The following is a 25,733-nucleotide window of genomic DNA, read 5'->3' as shown; positions in this document are numbered from 1 at the left end:
ACTTCCAAACTTCCAACTGCAGTAAAGCCAATCTCTTAACCACATCTTAATCATTAATCACTAGTTATCAATACTGACCAGGTGTGTTTGTGTCAGAGTGCTGAGTAGGGCCAACAATCGGTGTCCGTCCCGCAGATCCAAAAACAAATCCTTCACTGGTGTGCACTGGGTATCGATGAGATGTGAATTGATCCATTTCGTGAATGTTTTCTTCTGTATGTGCTGTCGTTCATCTAGAGCAGTGAAAAAATAAAGCAAAAAAAAACGAGGAAATGGTTAGATCCATTTGTGCCAAAATAGTTGCCAACTTTCTTTAGTTAACCTCGAGCCAAGTCGGCCGGCTTCAGTGCAAGATTGTAGGCCATCGTCAAGACCCAACCCAAAGTGTCTTTGGAACGACAAGCTGGAATTCAGACTCGAGTCTTGTCTATCGCAAGGGCCCAACCCAAAACGCAACTCAGCCCAGTCCAACTTTGCTAATGAACTGCAACCAAACGTGCCAAATCACTCGCTCGAAATCAATTAGCGGAGACGTCGCTTGCAGTTTTCCAACTCGATCGCCGAGAGCCGAGAGTCAGTCAAAATTTTAGTACGGACTACACAGAGAAGAATACATTCTATATTTCGATCCTTTATAGCTTATAATCTATAGTTTGTATAATAGCAGGCCCTTACAGGCAACTCTGAGTATTAAGACTCAGCAAGATTTCCAAAATAATGATCAAATTAACTCTCTTTTCAGTTTTCAGCTTTAAGGATCACTTAAAAATAAATGAAATCTTTATTTGGCTACTATAAATAGAATGTTTTTCTCTGTGCATGGTTATTATATACCACCTTCTTGCCTGCGTCATTTGCCAGTTTTGTGTGAAACCGCAGCTCACTCTGGCCGAAAGCAATTTGCATCGCTCTCTGGAAGAAGTCTCTGATTGATGGCCGTCTTGGGCAGACAATTATATGAATTGGCAGCGGCTTGCGTGTAATTACTGATCGATTTTTGTTATATTCGGTGGTGAGTAATTACTGCAATGTTGGACTTGATTTGACTTGCTTTTTCACGTTGTATGCAAATTGACAGGTGAACTGGGCTTTGGAAAACCTGACAACTCACGGAATGCACAGAAAGTTCAACTGTGTCACGCTCAGAACAACTTTCTGAGCCGATTACTGTAATTAACTTGTTCTAATCGGTTTTTTTGAGGTGATGAGAAAAAAACTGAAAGTGTGCGACTTAAGCTAATTAAAGCTTATGTAAGCGACTTATCAGCAGGTTTCAAGTGCATAAAAAGTTTTAAGTTGCTTCTATAGGTGATACCAAATAATCTAATTTAATTCAACAGTATATAACCACAAATATATAAATTGTCTAACCTTGATATGTTTTTATGTTAAAATTTGGCTTTGTTAGATCTTATTTAATGTGTTAATTGATACTCCTTATACTTACATTCTAATTTGAAAAGAATTTAGAATAACTTTTCTTTTGTATTATGTCAGACATTATTTAATATTAAATTTTTATTCGAAATCAAGCTATCCTCCGCCAACTTTAATTTTGTTGCTAAAGAATCATCAATACAACTGATGTTACCATTTAAAATCTTGTCTAATTATAGCTTTCCGGAAATGATATATATAATTTATAAGATAAACAAGCCTTGTTTATATTCAGGACCTAGAATTTGCAATTTGCCAACTGAAATATCTCATTACCAATTCAAAGAGAACCACTCCCATCCAAACATGGGCATTCCATTTCGGAGGACATTACTCATCGCATTCAGTGTGGCGAATGGGAATAGCAAGCCTCTGGCAAAGACGAAAGGAGGCACTCAAGACATCGCCGCATTCGCTCTCAATGCGAAATTTAATTGCCATATAAACGAAGGACAGCTAGTGCCTGCCTCCCCGAAGACTAATTGCCAAGCGGGAGTAACGCAGCACACAATATTGATCGATGTGGCAAGTCACGATGCTGCCGCCTGTTTACGACAAACTGTTGCATGTGACCCACAAATGAGGCCAACTGTAAAATGGGCACCAAGGCAAAGGATCCAGCAAAACCGAGCCTAGTTCTAATGGCCCCTGACGATGCCACACGTACGATTGCCGCCAGTCATTTAACATAGAAAGCGAATTCTCTGGGAATATTCGGGGGGCATTTGTCCCCTCCCAGGCCAATTTGGACCGCCACCCAATGATAATTAAATGAAATTTCATTAATTGAGCTTTAGACTCTTTGCATTCATTAACTACACACTCTCCCAAGTGTCGAGGCTGGGCAAAAGCAAATGGAACTGCTACAATTGAGAATGCCTATGCTGGGCTGTCAGAAGCGTAGAGCTAATGGGGGCCTAAAAATATTTATAAATACATTTTTGTAAAATAAGTAAAGTCATAATTAATAAAACGAGTCCGTTTTTAAAAAAGTGCGGACCATGACAATCTAGATACACATTTTACTCTTTTAGGTTCGGTATGAAGTTTTCACTTTTTCAAGTCCGATATGAGGTTAATTTAAAACAGTTATATCCGAAATTACTATTTTCTTAACTCGTTCTTCCATATGATAATAGTCTTAATTGTTTTAAACAAATTTTATTTATCTCCATACCAAAAACCATTATTCTCCGTGATTGTTAACTATTTAAAATGTTATTTCACCCCTTCAATGTGCGCCACTATGGTCTGCAATTAAATAAATTTTGCTATCCCATAGATAACTGCAGCATCATCAGCTTTGAACAGCAGCATAATCGTAGCCGTCAACATTTTCCAACTCAAACGGCAGCCTCATTTTCAGTGTCAATTACAGCAATTTCTTTGCAGTCCCCTCCCAAAACCCTCTCCATTTGCAATTGGAAGTGCAGTTTTAGCATTTCTTTTTGTTTACCAGGAAGTATATTTCTGAATATGTGCTGATGACCATCCCCCCTATCCCATAATCCCCCGACAAACAGTTGGCCCAATGCCTGCTATTAGGCAGCATCGTTTTGTGTGCTGTTTGTTTTGCAAAAGTTGTTTGAAAATTGTTTTCTCCGGAAAAACTCTTTCATAGCTGGTTCACCTCAAGCCTTGTCTCCCGCTACTGTAGTTGTGCCTTCTTTTTTTATTGACTGTTTGCACTTGGCAAAGGGAACCAAAACAATTTAACAATTCAAATTTATTGAAAAAAAAAATAAAGAAACTGCTCTTCGAATTGTACTCATTGCTTTTCTTTACCGAAAGTTTTTACAAACTTTTGGTAAGACTTTTTGATGGTGAAATAATTCAACTAATAAAAGTTACAAAGGAGACTTTTTGATATATAAGAGAACTTGTTACTGATAATAGAGAATGGCTGTTTATAAAGCTATCAAGCGTAACTTGCGTGATGCCAAATAAACTATTTATTTCCACATATAAATAATATCACTATGATGATATTACTTAAAAATAGATTGCATAATACTATTGAAAATTCAATTATGAGCGGTCCAACTAATTTTCAAAGAGAATTTCTAATAAAAGTTAAAATATTATAATCCCTGTCTAACTCTCCTACACAAATTTAATACAAGCATGCGAAACACAAATTATTTCTAATATTTATGACAAAAGGCTCCCAACAAATAACCTTGGAATACAGAACAATCAAACGAAATTTGCCATTCACATATTGGTAGATTTTTGTTTAACGTTTTTTTTTCAATTATTTTCTATCTCTTGCTCTCGCCCGATTATTCCAATGTAGTTTGTAGGTTTGCAGGCAAATTTATTGCAAATTAAAAAACCAAGCAAAACAGAAATATTGTGTGTTGACTTCAATTCAATTCAATGGAATTGCGTTCAATGGATCAACTGGCTGAATGACGTACTGATGTCATTACAGTTTGTCTTTCTGTGTTCGACTGATACCCCACATTTGCCCCCACCTTTTGATTCACACCCGCAAACGCCCGCAAAGTTGCTCGTCGTTGTTGTTGTTACTCTTACAAACATTTATTGCCTTCAATTATAAAGCAATAAATTGATATTTTATAGCTTTTTGTTTGTGAGCCCAGTCTGATATGTAAATCAAGAGGACCAGGGCAGAAATTGCTTGATGTGTAAGCCGTTAAGCGAGAAATATCGATTTGCCAGTCGTTTTGTCTGTTCAGAAATTCTTTTTCCAATCCCTGTCATGATATAAAGTTAGATTATGGCATTATTCTTTTGGCAGTTCCATTGTGTGTTGAAATGTTTAATGTTAGATGAAAGTTGCTCCATGGAGTGTGAAAAGTTTGTTGAACATGCTCGTTGATTTATTGACAGTCCGCTGAAAGCCGGTTATTGGGCTTGAAATATCAAATTAAGCTTGCAAATTGGGGAGCGGTGCATAAAATTGACATATTTATCCAAAATTTTGTTATTGTGCCATATCCAGAGAATATGTTCAATTAAAATTTACATTTAAAGGAGGACTTTAATTTCTTTGACTGACTATAAGTCTGTTTATTTTCATGATAGTAAAAAAAAAATAAAAATCTTTCAAATTTTAATTAGTAAATAACTTATATTTTTTCTTAATCTATCTTCTCAATTCTTTATTCTTTGTGTACTATTATTTAATGTTTTTTAGAAAGCCTGATGATTTAATGTCACCTGAAAGCTGGCTATCAGGCATGAAATACAAAAGTAAACTGGCAAACGAGAAAAAATATTTATATAAAATGTAATGAGAGGACTAAAAATTACAGATTACAAAATACATTGATTATAAAATAGTAAGCTCTTAATCAAGTAGAGCTCGCTTTTAATTATTTTATTAGAATTTATTAGCAACCCTTTGGTCATAAAGAGTTCTTCGCTCTATCACGTTGTAATCTTTTCTCACTAATTCTTTATGGCTTTCTCGTATTATTTTACCAAAGCGTGACCCGCATCGAATGAAATGAAAACAAAAATTATATATGTAAACAAACCAAACTGAGGGAGTGGGACTGCCCTCAACTTCTCTCGGTATGTTTATTATTGGAAGCCCGTTTGGCTTGTGCCGGCGAATACTCGATCCCTCATTTATTGTGGGTCAACAGACAGCACCAACACGCACTGGAATACCACCAACTATAGCGCCAATGAGCAAATAAATATTTGTTTTCCCTGCATGTGTGTCAAGCAACATGGATGAGGTGAAGGAACTCTCATACATATATGGCCACGAAATTGATAAGCTAACGCAATAGTTCCACCTCTTATCAGCCTCAAAATGAGAGAAACGAAACGCATATAGGCAAACATTACGTTACGCATTGGCTGGAAAATTAAGGGGCAAGCGTTTCGTTCGGTTGAACATCTAAATGGGTGGTATAGTACTTTGAAGTGGAATTTAAATGTTCTTTAATACTGGGAATTGATTTTAAATTATATTTCAAGAGTAGGAAATATTTAATGACTTGTGTGTGTCACTATTCATATAAACAAAATTAATAGACATACATTAAGATTAAATAACAAAAATAACATTAAGATTAATATGAATCATTGAGTCAAAAACATTGCTATTTTATTTTTGGAAAAATATCAAATAATAAATTTAAAAGCAATTTAAATATAATTATATTTTATTTTCAAATAGTATACTGACACAATTTTATATAAATCTATATTTCAATTTGAATAAATGGCAACTTTAAACGAATTTGTTTCTTCTTCTGGTTCAGTGCATTCTATTTTATAGCCAAGCCCCGCACTCACCAAATTTTCTATAATCTCCCCATGGTTGGATGAGTTTCTGTTGTCATGACTTTATAATGGAAATTTTAGCTTTCTTTCTGGGCTGGAGGGCGCTCCAAAAATTTAATTGCTCTGTTTTAGGGGCCATATGGGAAATTTAGACTTTACTCACTGCTTTGCGACCGAAATTCCTGTCGCACTTAGCCTATTACAATGTTTTCGAGCAATTTCCCGCTTTTCGTTTGATTCTCTAGCATTGAGCTGAGTTCGATTACCGACAACTTTTGTATGGCTTGGAACGTGACTTCTTACGACATTTCATTGCATGTGACATGCATTTTGATTGGAGTTTGAGCTTATATACAATACACTTTAGAGCTTTTACCTTAATTTTTGGATTGGTTTTTATTTCGCGATGTATCTGCAAAACATGAGTACATATTTATACCCGTTACTCGTAGAGTAAGAGGGTATATTGTATTCGTGCAAAAGTATGTAACAGCTACAAGGAAGCGTTTCCGACCCTATAAAGTATATATATTCTTGATCAGGATCACCTCCTGAGTTGATATAGCCATGTCCGTCTGTCCGTCTGTCCGTCTGTCTGTCCGTCTGTCTGTCTGTCCGTATGAACGCTGAGATCTCGGAAACTATAAAAGCTAGAAGATTGGCATTTTGCATGTAGATTTTAGAAGTTCCTACGCAGCGCAAGTTTGTTTCAAAATGGTGCCACGCCCCCTTTAACGCCCACAATCGCTTATATAGGATTTTAAAAATTTAAATATTTCGGAAAAGTAAAAATGCAGTTTTATTGTGTTTATCAATACCTATCGAAATGTAGAAGAAATTTTTCAAATCGGACCATTCGTTAAAAAGTTATGCGTGATCAAAGTTTCTATCGCCATCTCCCTCGCACTCCCTTTACCTGAGTAACGGGTATCTGATAGTCGGGGCACCCGACTATAGCGTTCTATCTTGTTTTTATTTGTATTGCTTTTGCTCCATTTTTATGTGCGCAAATTGAGTTTTGCCAGAATTGAAGGGGAACCAATTTGTAATTTTAAGTGCGAAATGTTTTATTCAACCGGTTGATTGTAGAGTGGAAACCTTTTTTATAGAAATATTTTAACCAATTGAGAAGAGTATATGCTTATTTCATTTTTAGCAAGGTTTGAGAAATAATTGTTCCTGGTTTTACAAAATAATATTAAAATTATATTTTTGATAAAAATAAGGATTTACAAGAATTCTTCTGAAAAACTGCAGTCAAAATAAAAACCCAAATAAAAACCTTTTATACATAACCACGCAATAACAAGTTTATCACATGGCGCTAAATCTTTGTATTTGTTCATATATTTTGCACCTCGTCTACCGCCTGTTTATAGGTTCTTCAAACACTCTCTCTAAATTAAGACACACTTTAGGGCAAGAAACTCAAAATTAAATGCATCATTCCAGCAAACATTTGAACCACCCTTGAGCCCGCATAAATTAGAATAAGCCAAAGTGCATTTTCAATGGCCCAAAATGTCTACGTATATATATGTTAATGGTAGAGAGGAATGTCTGGGGAAGGGGGAAAAGCCTGGGAAAACCTGTTTCCAACATGAAAATGCCGCTAGCAGACACCAGCATGTCCGACACTTTAAGAGTGAGTTTCTTTCCAAAGGCTTTATCAATGTGGGAGACCGAACAACAGAAAAAATAACAAAACCTGGTCATGTCTACGATACCCCCAACTTCACCCCTCCCAAAGCATCCATTTGCAGTCTCCGCCCCCTCAACTTTGTTGCTGTATTTGTAGATACCGAACTGCAAGCGGAAGTTTTAATTCATTTTTGTTGTTCATATTTTCCAATGTTGCCGCAGTTTGGTCAACACTTTTATTTTTTTTACGCTTCCGCCGGCTATTGTCGGATGGCCAAAATGTTTACGGGTGTTAATTACGCGGAGTTCAAAAATTTAAATGATTAATTTAATGGCTCCAATGGTGTCAGGGTAGTTATAAACGGAAGATACCAAGGTAGCAAAACTTAACCAAAAACTTAAAACAGCATAGATCTACGTTTTCGTTTAACTGGCCTTTTTGTTAAATTGTCTTTGCAATGTGAATTTTTATAATATAACTACCTTCTACAAAATGTATACCTCTCGTAATAATATTTGAGAAACAGATCAGCTTATAAGCCTCCATTCTAGTAATTATTAGTAAGATTTAAATCTATCAGACACGGTTTCCATCTCTCCTCCCTTAATTTTCTCATGGACTTCATTTTCCCCCACTTACACAACACTTTAGACACTGGCCGTCACTTTATCTATAAATATTTATGAAATTATTTAGTCATATCTTAGCCAAACGGCCCACACTAGAAACGCTTTACGCCTTATTAAGTTTTTTCGGCGGCTTTTGGCTCTCTTACTCGCTGACTGCCCACTTTTGCGATTGTCTGTCTGACGGTGCTTGAAAATTGGTTACAAAATCACTTAACCGCCACCGGTTTGGCTGCCGTTCGCTGCTTAAATTTTACGCATTCATTAATGTTACGGATAATTGAATTTACTTATCGCGAAATTCATTCATTCATACATTAATTGCAAGTCAAGCAGCAACGACAAGGCTTGCATCGTCATCATCACCTTTGTGGTTGACAAATTCTGAATTCCCCGTGGTGATTATTGTTTAGAGCTTAAACTGGTTCTTAACTCGGTCTCAGTGCTTCAAAAATATTAACTCAGAGTTGACAGAAATATTTTGTGAACAGTCTGTAAAGATGTTTAACGTTTTACCAGAAGGCTACCAAAAAAATATATAAATAAATAAGTTATTATTATAACATTTATTTATTATTTATATAAATAAATAAATGATAAATATAATAATAATTTACTTTTTATATGAGTAAATACGTCTATTTTTAACGCACACTTTATAAGTTAAGTATCTGCTGACAGAATAATTTATAAAAACAATTTTTGCATTTAAGTTTTCGACGTCTCAACGGACCAATGTGCAAATGATTCATGCCCCAAAGTTTTAAAACTTGTTCATTAAATTTGTTAAAGTTACTGCTGAGATTTTTGGGGACTTAAAATCCTTCGACCTCAATTTTAAGTTGAAAAAAAAGTTTAAGATGTAAGTTTAAATGTCTGTTATCCAGTTTTAGGGTTTTCCATTTTGAAGCTGATTTCCTTTTCAATTTGTAGTTTTCTGAACAAATTAAGGTCTCTTAAATATATCGGGTAAACAGCAACTGTCTGCCTAAGGGAACTTTTAGTGTAATTTAAAATTGTTGTCTGTTCTTTCTGCTATTCACTCTACCTCATGGCTTATTTCTCCGAGGGCTTGTTAAAGCTCGCTTAACTTGAATGCCTCTTCAATTGCTCCGAGCACTCGATCCTGCCTCCTGTTTTGCTCCTGCTCCTGCCGTTTTCGCTACTTCAAAACGAGATGGCTTCCTTGTTATTTTTATGAACGTTATGTGAGTGAACGAGCCTGTGGCCCTTGGACCCGCCATAATTGATAGGGGTTTAAGTATGTGTTTTTCCCCGCCCTTGAAAGCGTGAGAATTGGCAGCATTCAAGTCATGTGTTATTCATTTATATGTAGCGAATCGTTATTGGAAATTATTGGACAAATAAAGACCGGACATATACAAACACTCTTATGTGGGAAATACAGATGTGCATCTGATAGTTTGTGTATGCCGCTTGCTTTATTTAATTCCTGTCAATTAAGTGATGTCTGCTTGTTGTTCTTATTCCTGGAGGCTTTTTAATTGAATTCCCTGGCCGATGGACCGCGATAGGCACTCAGTAAAATGTTTGTTTATCTGTTATGAGCTCCAGGATTTATTTATTTACCGTTGGATACACAATTCACGCATCCCTCATTGCAACTTAAAGAACGCTTAACTGGGCGATGCCATTTTTTTGCATTTATACAAGATGTTAACACAAGATCTTATTCTTAGCAAATAATGCCTCGAGATACATTTATGTAAATTGTCTCTGTGTGCCACAAGATACCGTTGTTATTAGACATTCCAATGGATTTTTAAGGCTGATTATTTATAAAAGACAAATATCACCTAAGCATTTACAAAAACTAAAACACCTTAAACAAGACTCACATGGGATATCAAGTACAAGTTGAACGGCATGAAAAGAATGTTACATAAAAAACAGATAACTGCAAAAAATATAAAAATTACGAAACACATTTGTTGATATCTGTTTAAAAGTTGATAGCTGGTTCAGTTTCGATTATGGAACCTACAAATACATATTTAGGGAGGACGATATTCCATAACTGACCTTATTTGTTATCAAACTTGGCATTATTTCAAAGTGCATTGAATAATTTGACTGCTGTCATATCCATTGATAGCCATAAAATTCAATGACAACTTATATATACGATATGCATAAGATTCAGGCTCTGCACTGACAAATGGTTGTGAAACGGACTATCTATCCAGGTGCACTCGAGGCAGTCTGTAAAACACTAGACAAGCAGCTGGAGACCGACAAGTCGTTGGCTGTAGTCAAACAATGTACGTAACTAAAAATAAACATGGCACAAACTGTCGACCGGCTTTAATCAATATTTTTCCATTGCTCACCCTCGCACACTAGCATTAACAATAACAATAACAAGTTCAGGCGAACGATAACTAATTAGAAAGTTTTCCCAGCCAATAAGGTAGAAATCGAAAAGCCAAACATTGCAAAAACAAAAACAGGCAAAGATTGTTGAGTGAAATGTTGGCCAACTCACTTGACCAAATGCTGGGTATCTCTTTCTCTCTCCTTTCTCCATTTATCCCCATCTTTCTCACACCCGGCTTAAACCCATTGAGGCGTTACAAATCATCGACTGCAACTGATCGTTTACCATTTTGACATATCGATGCATGCACACGCGTACTATTTATATGGTACAAATATCCAACTGAACAAACTTGGCGCCCTTTCTCTTTTCGTAAGATATATACTCCCATATATGTGCGCCAGCGATTGTTCCCCTTGATTCTTCACTGGCACGCAACATCGATCAATGATAATACAGTTTGAGTTATGAATTGAATTTATTATTCGAATTTCAGCGGGTGGGCAGACTCCGAGATCGCTGTGAGGCGTGGCTGCTATTTTGTGGGGCGTATAGATTGATTGCCTAAATAATAATTGAATGAGAAGTTATTGGCAGTCTTTCGACGAAGAGAACAGCAAGATCCATTTCAGATAGGCTGTCTCCCGGGAATGGTGTCCATTTGCACAATTTCAATTATTCGAAAGGAGCTTTTATCAATTGTGTCAAAACCATATTCATAGTTGTAGATATTTAGCTGTTTGAAGAATGTATTGTCTTTTCATTTATTGGTTTTTAAACCTCTTTATTTGGCTTGTCTTATAATGTGTACTAGATGCGAGTTCGTGTGAACATTTTTAATTTAAATACGTTTAATCTGTAAATGATAAAGTATTGTCATTCATCTGTAGCCAATCTCCTCCAAAATTTAAATAAATGTTGAATCAACCTTGAAGGTTCCGAAACAACCTGACCAAACCCTTGAAAATGAACAGCTCCCCCCTAATTTCCACTGAGCACATACCCGCCCAATCCACTTTTCCCCACAAGTTACCTACAAAATCCAATCAAGCAATAAACAAATGGGAACCCATTAACCAAAAAAAGAGCAAAATAGCAAGAATAACAAATTGCAAGCTGTAGTTGGAGTAATTTTTTATGGGCGTGCGCATTTTTTCACTCTTTCGTGTATGTTACTTGGGTATGACTTGCATTTGTGTTTTTGCTGTGGAAGTGTGTGCTCTAGATCGAAGTCAGCGGTTCCAGGCCACAACCCAAAAAAATACAAAAAATCAAATAAAAACCGACACATGTTGGCCAAATGCAAATGCGCATTTTGTCGCATTCCAAACCCAGCTGGTCGAGTTGATCCGAACTGGTGGCTTTGCCGGTTTTCAGCCACAGACAAACTAGCGACAGTCATAGATATTCCTAATGCCATCCGAATTCGAAATGGGAATTTAAAATTATTTATTACTATGAGTCTTAATTACTCTTTCTAGGCTTTTTTGTAGATGATATAGGCAAAAAATAAATGATATATATATAATCCCTCATCAAATCCGACTTAGTCTTTAAAAGGGCGATACAAAACAATATAACCATTCGACTTATATTTATTCCTGTTTATATAAAAATATTTAACTTCAGAATTTTGTTGTATTTATTGTGTAGTAATGTACACAGCTCAAAAACTATAATGAAAAATTTTATATTTTAAATCATTATTAGTAATAGTTATTTTAAGTACAACTAAATTAAATTCTATAACTCGAAGATAATAATTTAAAAAAAAATCAAGAAAGAATTAAGAATTCTTAACTGGAAAATTTTCCGTACTTTAATCAAGTTTGATTTTTATTGTTTGGTAATACAATATACCCTTACTTTTTCTCTGTCAGCTATTATAAAAACCCACACACATTAGACTTCTCGCACAAATTGGTGCGGTTCGTATCTAAATCGAGTCTCAATTACACACGAGCAACAGTCCCCTTTACCGCCGATTTTCCACCCCCTTCCCCGGCGGTTGGGTTCTCATTAGCTGAGCGCGGGTTACGCAGAGCATTCGGCAGTGGAGCGTTGGCAACCGCCGACTATAAACCGAACCACACCCTCTGTGGTCCCCGCCCCCACTGACTTTTTCACTAGCCCCTCAGAACTCAACCGACTTTGCATTCGCATGATCATTAAATGCTTAACCAAATGAATTAAAGCGATATATCTGTGGTTCTGAATGGGGTGTGTGCCATCACTTTGTTGTTGATGCACACTTGAGAAAAATCGAATGATTATTCATTATTTAAGATTACTTTTTTCTTGAGACAAAAACTGATAAGCGCTTTAGGAATTTAATGGAGCCTTTACAGACACTTATATACGAGTTAAAAGAGAGAATTCTTAATAATGTGTTTTACTAGTGGTTTTAAATGGGTAATAAAAAAACAATGTTTAAATTTAAGTTTTTAATATCTTAATGGCGTAAGAACTTTTTCCCAGTGAGTGCATATTTTTCTGTGAGTACGGGCAACATGTGGTCGTCTGTTTGTCTCCGACTCTTAAGTCGGTCTTGCAGTTGAAGAAAGCATGGAAATTATTTCAGCGATGTGAAATGGGGGCACGAGTTCTGAGCTCTCGAAATGATTGCTCTCCCCTCAATGGGGTTAATTTTCGGGCTGGGGGTGGGTAGGATCATCCACTGAGTTTTTTGTAATTATCTCTGAACATGTGTGGGAATAAATAAATACAAAATACTTTTCAAATAACATTTCAACTTCACTTGAAAGTGGAAAAATTTGACTTGCAATCAACGCGAGAAAGCTATTGTCTTTTATTATTTACTATGCAGAATGTTTTCACAACGCTGCTTTAAAAAAGTAAAAAATATTATGCAGTACTGTAAACCAACTTGAAAAGAAAAAACAACCCGTTTGGCTAAGCAAATGTTAAATTTAAAGTTTTGTTGGGAATAATTGTTCGGAAATTAAATGTTTCTCAGCTTTAACTTTACTGTTTTATTTTTAATAAGTTTTCCTCCTGGAATTTGAAAAAAACATATGAAGTCTTACCAATTAAAATTCCGGGTTCCATGTTCGTAATAATCCTTGGTTCGCCTAATCCTCAAAGTGGCGAATTGGTTTGGTGTCGAACAAGTTAAAATCACAAGGCAAACATAAAACCTATGCTTTTCAAGGTCGTGTCGAATTGAAATATAAAATCTCGTTGAATCACATGGAGCACAATTCGGGTTATTTATTTCGATTTGATTGATCGGTTTCGTGGAATGGCAGCTGATGTCGCCACATTCCTTTTTTTGACAACTTTCGCACCTTTCTGTTTTGTTTATCGTTTCGTAATAATTCGCGTTAATCGCTAAGGTGTGCTACGAAATATTGTCCAATCAGACTTTTGTGTTAAATTTCCCACCAAAAAACAAATAACTTTTTCGCATGCGCATGCGCAAAGACGAAAATAAACAAAAGAAAGCGTGGAATAAAAAGAAAGACGGAAAGAGCGGGAGTCACGCAACTACCGTTAGGATTTTCCTCTGCTTTTAATGAGTTTTTTTGTTTGTTTGCCTGCCATTTGTAAGTTTAACAAGCTGCGTTGTTTACCTATTTGATTGTTTTATTTATTTTTTGCCTTTTCTTTATCAATTTCTTATGAGATATCACACAGGTGCGCGGTCCCTCTCTCTCTCTCGCACTGTCCCCCACTGGCTCTCTTTAAAAAACAAACACCGGTTAAAAGCGGAACGTTGGCAATGGCCGGAACAGGCGGCATAAAAAGCGAAAACCAGAAATGGAACGTGTGGCAAGTGGTACAGACAACAGTTTTGTTGTTGCAATCGTGGGTAATTTGTGAGTCAAAGAATCAAGAATGTGTGTATGTGTGTTTGTTCGGAAAAAAGAGTCAAAAGCACCTAAAAACTTATTAAAAACCAAGGAAAAATCTCAAACTTGGCATACTAAATGCAATTCCTTGGACTTGCTGTTAAAATTCTTAAGAATTTGTTGCTTTTTGCATTTTTGTTTAAACAACTTGTGGCACACTAACACACACACGCGTACACCTTGAACTTGCGTCAGCTTTTTATAAGATTTTCTTTATTTTCTGCTCATTTTGGCCACTTTCTTTGCACTTTGCCTCTTTTTTGGCTATACAACTTTAAGATAACGCACTTTTTGCTGCTAATTAATGGCTTTTTCTTTTCTGCTTCTTTAGTTACTTCTTTTAAGCCGAGAATTAAAACCACGGCGGTAGAAAAAATCGAAAACTACATATCGTTTTTCCGACGCGCTTTAAGTCTTTGCACTCCGAAGTCCAAAAGCGATCTGAAACGATCGAAAAAATATATGGAGATTCAGGTCTCTCTATTTCTTTTTCCTCGCTCTCTTCGATGATCTTATTGGAACGGGTTGCAGCCCAACTGGGAGAGATACAGAGGGAGAGCGCTAAGCGCGCCTTTAACACGTTTCATTTTCAACCGTAGCGCTCAGAAAGACAGAGAAAGAGAGAGAGAGAGGAAGATGGGCCTATTGGAATTCAATTGAAATCGAATCGGAATTAATTCAAGGGCTGCTCACAGTGGGTCAAAGTAACCGATTAAAAATTCACTTAATTTCTAAAGTAAAATGCAAATGCAAACAATGTTTCATTTTATCAGACATTTTTAAAAATGTACTGATACGCCATGTATGGAATTTACTGATATGGAAAGTATTTTTAGAAACAAATATGTATGTTATTATTTGCCCATCAAAACTTCATGCAAACTTTTGGTTCTGGGGGACATAAGTTAAAAAAAAATGTTAATATAGGAATCACACGAGCTCTTTTTTATATTTTACAAGTTTTTGGCAATTAAGCGTAGTTTGCAGCAAGAATTGTTTATTTCTTTGACGAGGCTATAAGACAATCAATTTTTTTGCATTAAATGTTAGCTTAACTCAGCAAAGTGATATGAACATGCGTTTTCCTAAAAAAAATGTTTTTATTTTGCGGGAGTGGTAACTTGAAAGGTTTTTAATGAATTAAAATGAATCTTAAAACTTATTGTACAATTTAGGTACCTAATATAGCAACCAACGAGTTGAATTTAAAATTTAATTTAAATAATTTGTCTTTTCATGTCAACATCTAAAGCACTAGCTATGTATATATTTTAACTTTTGAATGAAAACAAAGCAGGCGCAGACAGAACCTTCTCTGAGAAGTTGCATGTCAATCCCTGTCATCCGGCAAACATTTTCGACTAGAGCTCTATTTAAAATCAAGGCCCAAAAATAACATTTTTCGGCACAAAAAAAAGGAAACAGCCGCCCAAATCCTGAGACTGAGAAAATGTCCCTAAATCGCGGAGGTAAGATGTTCCTGCGGAGCATTCCTCCCCAGATTTTGCGGCGTGGCAAGGCGGATTACGGCAAAACGGTGTGCAACCTGAAGGTCAACAAGGAGACCAAGGTGTTAGTGCAGGGATTCACCGGAAAACAGGCCACTTTCCACTCCGAGGAGTCTATGAAGTACGGGACCAACATCGTAGGCGGTGTGAATCCCAAAAAGGGCGGTACGGAGCATTTGAAGAAGCCCGTTTTCAAATCCGTAGCCGAAGCTGTGGAAAAGGTAAAACCGGATGCCACGGTGATCTTTATACCGCCACCGTCCGCCGCGGAGGGAATTTGCTCCGCCATCGAGAGTGAGATTGGTTTGATTGTGGCCATCACCGAAGGTATTCCGCAGTCGGATATGGTCAGGATTTCGCAGATGTTGAGGTGCCAGGAGAAGTCTCGCCTGCTGGGACCCAACTGCCCAGGCATTATATCACCTGATCAGTGCAAGATAGGCATAATGCCGGGCGATATCCATAAAAGGGGAGTCGTGGGCATTGTGTCGCGGTCGGGAACTTTGACCTACGAGTCCGTGCAGCAGACCACACAAGTGGGCTTGGGCCAGGCTCTTTGTATTGGCCTTGGCGGAGATCCCTTCAACGGAACCAGCTTTATAGACGCCCTCAAGGTCTTTCTGCCCGACAAAGAGATCAAGGGCATCATTATGATCGGGGAGATCGGAGGAACCGCCGAGGAAGAGGCAGCCGAATACCTCAAGGAGCACAATACAGGATGCGAGGCCAAGCCCATCGTTGGCTTCATCGCCGGTCAGACCGCTCCGCCGGGTCGTCGAATGGGTCACGCCGGCGCCATCATTTCGGGCGGCAAGGGGGCGGCCAAGGACAAGGTCGCCGCCCTCGAGAAAGTGGGCGTTCGCATGACCGCCAATCCTTGTCACCTGGGAACCACGCTTCTCGAGGAGATGATCCGCCTGAAGCTAGTGCCCAAGCCGGAGCAGAAGGCCCAGGCTGGCAAGAAATAGGTTGTGAGGAAAAATATTTATTTCTCGAATAAAAGAACCAAGTGATCTTTTTAAAAATTCTATTTTCATATTTAATGGATTTTTGGTGAAGACGATAAACGAGTTCGTTTTTCTAAACATTGACAGCTATATATATGAAACTTTTTTTACGATTATAATCGTAGTAATTTTTTCAAGTCTAAAAACCCTTTAGATTATTTAGTTATACTATGTTTTTATACATCTTTTAGTTGAAAAAAATTAAAAATTCCTTCAATTAATTAATGCATTAGAGTGATAGCCGTACATTAAAATGGTTGGGGTTTTATATGATTTTATCGAATCGACGTCATTGTACCATAGTTGGTAAAATAAATAAGTATAGCTTTGTATCCAAGTATATGAACCACTGTTGAAGGGAGTGGCCTTTCAAATTGCGATTTTAATTGTTGCACACAATGTTAAAAAGCAATTAATAAAAAAACAAGAAAGGAAAGCTAACTTCGGGCGGAGCCGAAGTTGATATACCCTTGCAGAATACTCTGTAAATTATATTCTCCAAAATTATTCATATGATGCATTCTTAATACTCATAAAAAATCCCAACTTCCTAACTTTAAAAACACCAAAGTTATGGCATTTCCAATCGTTCAGTTATATGGCAGCTATAGGATATAGTCGGCCGATCCTTATGAAATTTGGTAGGTCGGATTGGTTGGCCAAATATAAAACCCATAGAAAATCCCAACTTCCTAACTTTACAAACACGAAAGTTATGGCATTTCCGATCAATCAGTTATATGGCAGCTATAGGACTTATATACTGCGTGCAAAGGAAAGAAGGGTGTGTGCAAAGTTTCAATTCGATAGCTTTAAAACTGAGAGACTAGTTTGCGTAGAAACAGACAGACGGACAGACGGACAGACAGACGAACAGACAGACGGACAGACAGACGGACAGACAGACGGACAGACGGACAGACGGACATGGCTATATCAACTCAGGAGGTGATCCTGATCAAGAATATATATACTTTATAGGGTCGGATGTCTCCTTCACTGCGTTGCACACTTTTGACCAAAATTATAATACCCTCTGCAAGGGTATAAATATCAAGGTCAGTTGGGAATTTCGATTTAGTAATTAAGTATTTATTATTTTATAACAATGATTTTCTATAATTTTACCCCTACCTAAATTTCCACCCATGCCTATTTCATTTTTGTATGCCAAAGTATTGTCCGCAGTGGCGTTTTATCATTAGTCTGATATCAACAAAAATGTTACTTTTTAAAGCCTATAACAAACATAAGATAAGCGATAAATAATTTGGCCACGGCCAAGACAAAAACCAGACTTACCCATTGTTTTCACGCGGAATTCTTCGTAGTCCATGAGCGGAGGAGTTTCAGCTCCTCGGACGGTGTCCAGAAAATCCTCTTCGCTATAAACGGAATCGTAATCGCTGGGATCATGCATTTTGATTTTTAATTTGATTTAATCACTGAAGTACACTCAAAACTGTTGCATACTCTTGGGCAGCAAGGAGTATTCACTTGTTTTTTAATTTCTTGAAAATCTATTTCAAGGAACTGTAGGCTAGAGGTCGGAGGAAATGCAATTAGAATTGCCAACCCCGGAAACACTTGATGGGGATTTTACGGCACCCAGAGCCACCGATAATGGAGGATTGAGAACCGAGAGACCGACAACCGCATGCGCTTCCAATTTAAACACGACTAAGGTGAGCCGAGGGTTTTTGCCGCCGTTCTGCGTTCTCAGCTAATCAAGAGCAAATACTACGAAGGCTATCAAAAATAACAAACAAATCTACACGCTGATTAGAATATCAAGTAGTATAACAAGTAAGAACTCTTTGATGGAGACAGTAGACTACAGGATACCCCGCACTTCTATTTTTTAGCTTTGGGAACACAAGAAAATTAAACACTGATCTATAAATAAAAAGATAGGAATTACTTAAAAAAAAGTTATCCTTTTTTCTAAGCTATCTAATTAAATTGTGATTTATTTATGTCAAATTTCTTTACAAGGACAAAGCTAATTTCCATATATGCAAAGATACTAGAATTAAGAGTTGTAGCATCTAACAGGAGTATTGAAAACTAGTTTTCAAACAAATTATTCTAAAGTAACGACTGACATCAACTTTTTCTTTCTATTTTATAAACAGACGATCCAGCATCTGACGTCAAAATAAGTTCGAGCTATAGAGACTTGATTTTATTTATTATTTGTACTGCCAATAAAACTAGTTGGTTTTATATTGATTTCGAGTTAGGGAAGTTCGAGCTATGGAAGTTCGACCGTTTATATAAATGATATAGGAATAGAGGAATTAAATAAAAAACAAAATTACTCCTTATGCCTGTTATACCCATGTTTTCTCCAAGAACACCGGGTATAAAAACATACGCTTTTATTTGCACTGAGAGCGCGTGCTATCTTCGCTCTCACTCTCCCTCAGCGAAAGTAATTAGGGAGAAGTTCTTGATGGGTGCGAGTGCAAGCGAGACGCAAGCATATATCTTATCGCCCGTTTAGAATTTGGACTGAGATAGCTTACGACTGTCGTCCGCCTGGAATTCCTTCAATTAATTAATGCATTAGAGTGATAGCCGTACATTAAAATTGTTGGGGTTAGAGTTGTAAAAGAAAATTGAAGAAAAGAACTTAGAAAAGTTCCATTCCTTAAAATAGTATGATAACGTTATTAATAAACTGAACGATAACAATCATTATGAGCAAGTAATCAGTAATTGGTAATAAACTAAATTGTTGATTACGGAATGGAAAATATTTACATCCCAACCGTGTTTTTTCATAAACAGTTTCCCGTTAAATAAAACAACAATCATATTTTGTTTTTAAAACAGCACACCAAAGAAATAGCATCATTGGAATGTTAAAAATTTTATTTAAATTTCTTTTCGCCTCTTTCTGTATGGTTTTTCTGCAATTCTAATTATAATGCATTTACACATAGACTCGTATTGGTTGTAGTGTGGTTTTCTTCATAAAACTCGAATTCGTTCATCTGCATTTAATTCAAACTTTTAATGTTGTTTTGGAATTGCATATAGTTTTTTTTTGTTTGATTTTTGAAGAGCAATTTGTCTCTTGTTGCTGGAGTATTTTGTTCGCTACGATTTTTTCGGTAACTGATATGTTTCGTTTACTCGTTTTATTTAAATATATTTCAACTATTTCTTGTGTATTTTTTTACTGGTGGTTTTGTTAGTTCGTAATTTGTCTAGCAACTTAAATTAAAATTTTAAATTAATTTCAAATTAAATTAAATTTTAAATTAAATTTTACAAAGCTTGATTAATATTTGTTTTCTACAAAAATGTGTTGTTCAGTATTGTGAAATTGTTTCAGCGTTTTAAGATTTCAATGGGTCAGTTTTGGTGTTAAAACCCTGAAACAAGTGACAATTTATTTAAATGGAATTCAAAAACGAATAACACAATTAAATTTAAAAGAAAACCAATGAAGTATTATTTAAAAAATTACCCTTGGTGTGTTTTGTCATAAATACATTTATATATAATTTTCTTAAAGTTATTTAATTTCAACTTTCTTTTCGTCTTCATATTTGATATGTTTTTGTTAATTGATATGTTGCATATATTTTGTATTCCATAGATTCTTGTGTGTTTGTAACTTTTGCAGTTTTGTTTCTTCTTAGGCAAGAGATCTGCTGATATGTATGCGATATAAGTTCTGTGGCTTATAATTAAAAGATGTCTATGTTTTGTATATAGCATTTGTATATTAAAGTTTAAAAAAATATCCACAAGGAAAAAAACGCCATTTTTTTGGATTTTTAAACTTTTTGTAGATATTTAAAGTATTTATAATGTACAGGCGAATATGTTTTGATGGAACGAAAAAACAAATTATCACTTTGTTGTTTTTATTTTTCGTGTTTGGTTTATCCATTTCATTTGCATCGATTATGGAATTCGTAGTTTGTCTCCTTTATTTACATGGGGCATTTCCTCACATCCTTTCTTTATCAAATACATATATATATATATATATAGTTCAATGGATCAGTTTCTGTTCATTCATTTAATATTACTCTTGACTTGTTTAATTTTTTTCGAATAAATATTTATTCATAAATATATTTTAAATAGACGACTATATAATAAAAATGTTTTTTCTTTCTTTTTATTCAAATAAATAATTATAGTTTACTTCTGCTGTAGTTGTTGTATGATCTATCAGCTAATTCAAGGTACTTATAACTCCATTAAATTTTCGGTTTAATCTAAAGAAATTTCATTTAACGTTGTGTTCTTAATTTCTCCTCCAATTTCTATTCGTTTTAGTTACTTGTCACACTATCTGGTCAACAATTCCGTGCTCCGTTTAAAGAATGTTTGAATTAGAGAATTCTTAGACTAGTAAGTAGGTGTTTTTTTGTTTTGAGGGCCAATTTCTTATGTTGCTTAGTTAATATTCCAAATTGTTTGGGTCAGTTTTTGTTCTTTGGCAACTAAAACTGGTCCTCAAAACGTGAGAATCTCATTTTGGTTACAATTTGCTTTTGTGTGTTTTTTTCGTCTAAGAAATATATATTTTGAAAATTGAGTAAAGTTGTGTGTATTATTTTGAAATTAAGGTTAGGCTTTATAAATATTTGTTTTGAATATGTAACTTGAGATCTCTCATTGATATTTTTTTAGACACTCAAAACCTTCCGTGAATTATGCAACTCAAGACCAATTCTTTTACTGCTGCACAGTAGCTCGACATACATATTGTAGATACTTTAACGTGTGTCTAGTTTATTAATTATTTTCTTTGTTGTATTGAAACATTAAAGTTTTTCTTCTACTAGAAACAACAATAGCTGCAGGGCTTTCGCTACATTTACTGACTAGAACTAAACAAATATTCCATATTTTTATAGTATATAATTAATAGACGGTTATCGAAAGAAGATAAGTGTACTGGGTAAGTACGTAAGAAAATGGTTGGAAGGTTCTTTACTGATAGCCTCGGTTTCCGATTTGCATACATTGTTTCTGTAGGGACTTTAGTTTTGAATACCATAAGTGACGGATCTAAGAAGCCTTGAAACACTTTACATATACATCAATAAAAATGTTCAATATCTGTATACATATATATGTTTCAGAAAAAGGTTCGTTATATAAACATTGATATATTTTCTTTTTTTATTTTTTGTTTTATATTTTTCTTTCCTTTTTTGTATTTTGCCAAACGATCCTGCTTCCACATTTTATTTTTCTACTTCTAATGAAGTTTTTTCCGCAATGTTCTGAAATTTGCGCATAGATTTTCTCAAAAAAATATATAGATCGCGATAGAAACGCAACACATAAGGAAAGTCTAAGAAAGAGCGCAGAAAGTTGGGAGAAAGCTTGAGATTTATTTTTCATTAGATAGCAGCCGATTTGGTTTCGAAATTTTGGTTGTTCTAGCATATGTATTTTCTCTTCGCGCCTTTATTTTTTTTGTAGCTTTTTCGTGGTCTTTTGCAATTTTTTTTAGTTTTTGGTTTGCTTGATTTTTGTTTTTCTATAAAAGTGTTTGAAAAAGAAAATAAATAAACAAAAAAATTGGTTAGAAGGCTTTGGAAAGCAAAATTATACTCAAAAATAGAGTTTGAGAAAATATCTTTTGGCTGAAATGGACTAGGGTGTGTGTGTGTGTTTTCTGTCAGTGGACGATGAGTGTAGGTTCGTGTGTATCTGTGTAATTCGCATTTAATAATTGTAATTATCGTAGGGCGTGCCCAAATACGAATAGAAATTAGGATTGATGGGCTGTGCGTGTGCGTAATAAAATCCAGAAGCGGGATCTGGCGCTACTCAGTCGAGGAAGCCGGTGTTGACCAGCTTTTCCAAGAAGAACTTCACATCGCCCAGCTCCGAATCCTTGATGCCCAGCGACTTCAACATGCCAAGATCCCCGTTCTCCACCGCCATGAAAACCGAGCGCAAGTGTTCCAAGTCCGATCTGAAAAATGAGATGCAAAACCAAATTGGATTAGTAGAGTTAATTTGCAGCTTGCCTGTAATTAATGGCAAAACTTAAATAAAGTTCTCCTGGCAAACGACTTAAGCCACGGAAATGGAGGGGATGTGTATGAAATGGTGTTTAACTCGCAATAGTTCTTGGGGTTAAAAGGTAAATTGCGCTACAGTGGTATTCTATTTATACATTTAGTTTACCTTCATACATATTTTGACAAACTGTTGTGATAAAAATAAGCATAAACTTCATAAATTATAAGTTGTGTATACCCTTATGGGTTTGGCAAGAATTTATTTAATAAAATATAGCTTTAAAACAACAATTTCTATCTGTTCAATAAATACATGATTAAGTTTTTGGCTGCACATTTGTTATAGTTAAATATATAATTCTTGCGGGATATAAAAATAAATTCGAAAAACTATCTGAAATTCCTATGCATACCGTTTAACTTTGAGTTCAGTTTTATAACTTTTAGCACACAGTCAACTTAAATAATGAGAAAAAGCTCCTCAAACGCACTTGCAAACAGGGACACTCACAGGGACATGTTTTAGCTTTGCTGCGGTGGGGTCTCAAATTATACGCTTTGCTTAATTAATCCCTGCAGGTAACGTGTTGCTGTTGCCGCTCCAGGTATTGTTGGTTTTTCTTATTGCTTTTGTGGCTACTATCCTGGGGTGTCCTTTGACCCTAACCGCCCTACTTTGCTCTTTTCTATACCCACATATTTTTCCGCTTGTTGCGGCTGGAAAAACTTCATTATCATCAACATAATTAGTAAGGTGGGTAGAAAACGCTGAGGCCGATACACAGAAATTTAGGGCTGGAACAGTAAAATAAATCTCCCCTTCAATATACTTAAAAAAATATGTAAAATTGGAAAAACTTTTAGAAACTATAGTTTGTAATTTAAAATATGAGGGACTTAAAGTCCCTGTTTTAATACTTTGGGCATAGACATTCTTGAATTTGATAAAAAATATAGTTAACAAAATATAGAAATTAAATGATCTGTATATGTCTGGTTATTTAACATCACTTGAAAATGACTTTAAACTTTAACAACATAATTTATTATAAAAAGTTAGTGTCCTATTTATTTTAAGATAAAGTATATTATATTAAATTTTCAATTGAAATCAAACTATAAAACTTGGCAAAATACATTTTGAATAGTTTTTATAATTATTACAAGATAGAAAATAATATAAACGATAAAAAACAGTCTATCAAAGCTTTTTTAATGAACTTGTCTCGAAGGTAAAACGTCTTTGATATTTATTTCTGTGTACGCGAGTGCAAGAGTGCAAAATACACATTAATAATATTTGTGCGTGTCTTGTGGCTCGAGGAGATCCATTCAATTCCACCCCGCTCCTTCCTTTCTCGACTCTGGGATAGAGACTTGAGCTGGGTGGAGTGACATTATGACACTTGGGCGATTAATTGCCTTGATGAAATTGTGTAAATTTCCAGCTTAGCCAGACAAACGAAGCCCTCTTATATTACACCCAGCCCCTATTGCTTCGTCCCTTTCTGTGTCTTGCTAATTTATCAACATGTGCGTGAAGGCAAATGTTTTCATGTCCTTTTGTCTGGCCCCATAGGTCGAAATCCTGTGTCTGCATGGCCCACAGTTTTATGATTATTATTATTATTGCCACTCCAACTCACCTTGGGGCCCCATTTTTGTGGTTAGTTTTTGTTGTGCTAATTTAATGAAAATTTTTCTTTCATGTTCTGTGCCTCTCGCACTTCTCTGTGTTTATATTTGGGCATCTCCCTCGTTTGTGTTCACTTCGCTTGTTGTTGTTTTTGTTAATTAAAATTGTTCTTTGTTTATCTTGGAAATTGTGGCATGACGCATGACGCAGGGAGGCGAATGCCTGAAGTATAATGTAATTAAGACAGCTGGAAACACATGTTTGTGCCTAACAAAGCGTAATCGACAGGGTTAAAGGCGTAAAAACTTTGATTTAAAAAGGCTTAATTTTCCTAGCTTGACTCTGAATTTACGTTCCTCATAATAATTTACCAAACTATAAACTAAAAACATTTTTTAATGCAGAAACCCTTGTTTCACACACCATTTTTCTCAAATTATGACAGCTTTATAGAAAAATGCAAAACTCCATTTTGGCCTTTCATTAAATCAGTGTATAAACTCATGTCCCAAAAGTCTTCTCTGGTTTTCCCCCATTTCATAATTGAATTCATTAGGCATGGGCAAATATTTTATTTGCTTAGGACAAGTCAAGCAAATATTATGAAAAACACACAAGCCATAAAGAAGCTCTCCGTAAAATAAAACCGAAAAAACAAGAACATGATAAATACGACTAGATATTTTAAAATTTCATGACACTTCGTGTACATGCTGTTTGTGTGCATGCCTTTAACCGGACAAATTTTATTATTCCAGCAGCCACAAAAATAGCAGAGAAAAGGGACTCGAATCACGCACACTACCAAATGCAGAGATAATTCATGGGACAAGGACAAGGACAAAGGCTGGCCTCTGGACTTCCACAACATAGTTCCATCCGAATAAAAGGATTCCCCCACAAAGCAAAAATAGCCGGGAGCTATGCCAAAGTTTCTTAAAGCGCTTTCATTATTTATATAACACAGAGGAGCTTAGAACCTGGCTAAAATTATTTTTCATGCTCGAAAAGCAGCTGACAAAAAGGGGAAATAATTTTGCTTTGGGCTTCTGTGGCAGCCATACAACCAACTGAAGCACACAAATTGCACCCAAGAGCACTTCACTTAGAGAAAAATTATTACAGAACAATAGTTTGGGTTTTTGGATTTTGAAAGTATTTTTTAGTTTTATCAGTTTGGAAAGGGTTAATATGCCGTACAAGGCACTGAATGTTGTTGTAGAAAACCAAAATAGTATTTATTACATTCCATCTCGCAACGGTTTTTCCTTGGTTTCTTAGTATTCCAAAACATTAATATTTAAAAGAAAATTCTTGGTTCTTCATTATCTCTTTATTTAATTTTCAGACTTAACGTAATATTGTTTACTAATTTGTTGTTTATTGATTTGAT

At 35.6% G+C, this 25,733-nt stretch overlaps 3 protein-coding genes across 17 annotated transcripts in view; 1 reads left to right on the top strand and 2 right to left on the bottom strand.

Annotated features, from left to right (window-relative positions):
* The window catches only part of LOC108045988 (dystrophin), a 153,623-nt gene extending 135,264 nt beyond the window's left edge, over positions 1-18,359 (bottom strand). For 14 of the 15 annotated variants that reach the window (XM_044457247.1, XM_044457256.1, XM_044457248.1 and 11 more), the window contains exons 1-2: positions 17,999-18,359; positions 79-233 (exon numbers count right to left, since the gene is read on the bottom strand). In XM_044457247.1, coding sequence (XP_044313182.1) covers positions 79-233; positions 17,999-18,116 — 273 coding nt within the window. In that variant the 5' untranslated portion in view covers positions 18,117-18,359. Of the gene's footprint in view, positions 1-78; positions 234-13,356; positions 13,677-17,998 lie in introns of those variants that run through there. The other variant, XM_044457246.1, reaches the window with a different exon arrangement.
* On the top strand, positions 15,512-16,714 carry LOC108038200 (succinate--CoA ligase [ADP/GDP-forming] subunit alpha, mitochondrial). The gene has a single exon (XM_017114947.2). The coding sequence runs from the start codon at positions 15,632-15,634 to the stop codon at positions 16,655-16,657; it is 1,026 nt and encodes a 341-aa protein (XP_016970436.1). The 5' UTR covers positions 15,512-15,631; the 3' UTR covers positions 16,658-16,714.
* Positions 18,360-19,517: 1,158 nt separating the features above from the next.
* Positions 19,518-25,733, bottom strand: part of LOC108038199 (IDLSRF-like peptide) — a 41,842-nt gene continuing 35,626 nt past the window's right edge. Inside the window, exon 5 of the mRNA XM_044457048.1 lies at positions 19,518-22,655. Within this exon, the coding sequence (XP_044312983.1) occupies positions 22,508-22,655 (148 nt within the window). The 3' untranslated portion in view covers positions 19,518-22,507. The remainder of the gene's footprint in view (positions 22,656-25,733) is intronic.

The sequence above is a fragment of the Drosophila rhopaloa genome, unplaced genomic scaffold (genome assembly GCF_018152115.1).
Source record: "Drosophila rhopaloa isolate 14029-0021.01 unplaced genomic scaffold, ASM1815211v1 contig_155, whole genome shotgun sequence".
NCBI classification, from domain to species: Eukaryota; Metazoa; Arthropoda; class Insecta; order Diptera; family Drosophilidae; genus Drosophila; species Drosophila rhopaloa.
This window is presented reverse-complemented; position numbering and strand designations above follow the sequence as displayed.

Coding starts and splice junctions, on each gene's coding strand:
- LOC108038200 (XM_017114947.2), top strand. CDS start 15,632: ATGTCCCTAAATCGCGGAGGTAAGATGTTCCTGCGGAGCATTCCTCCC.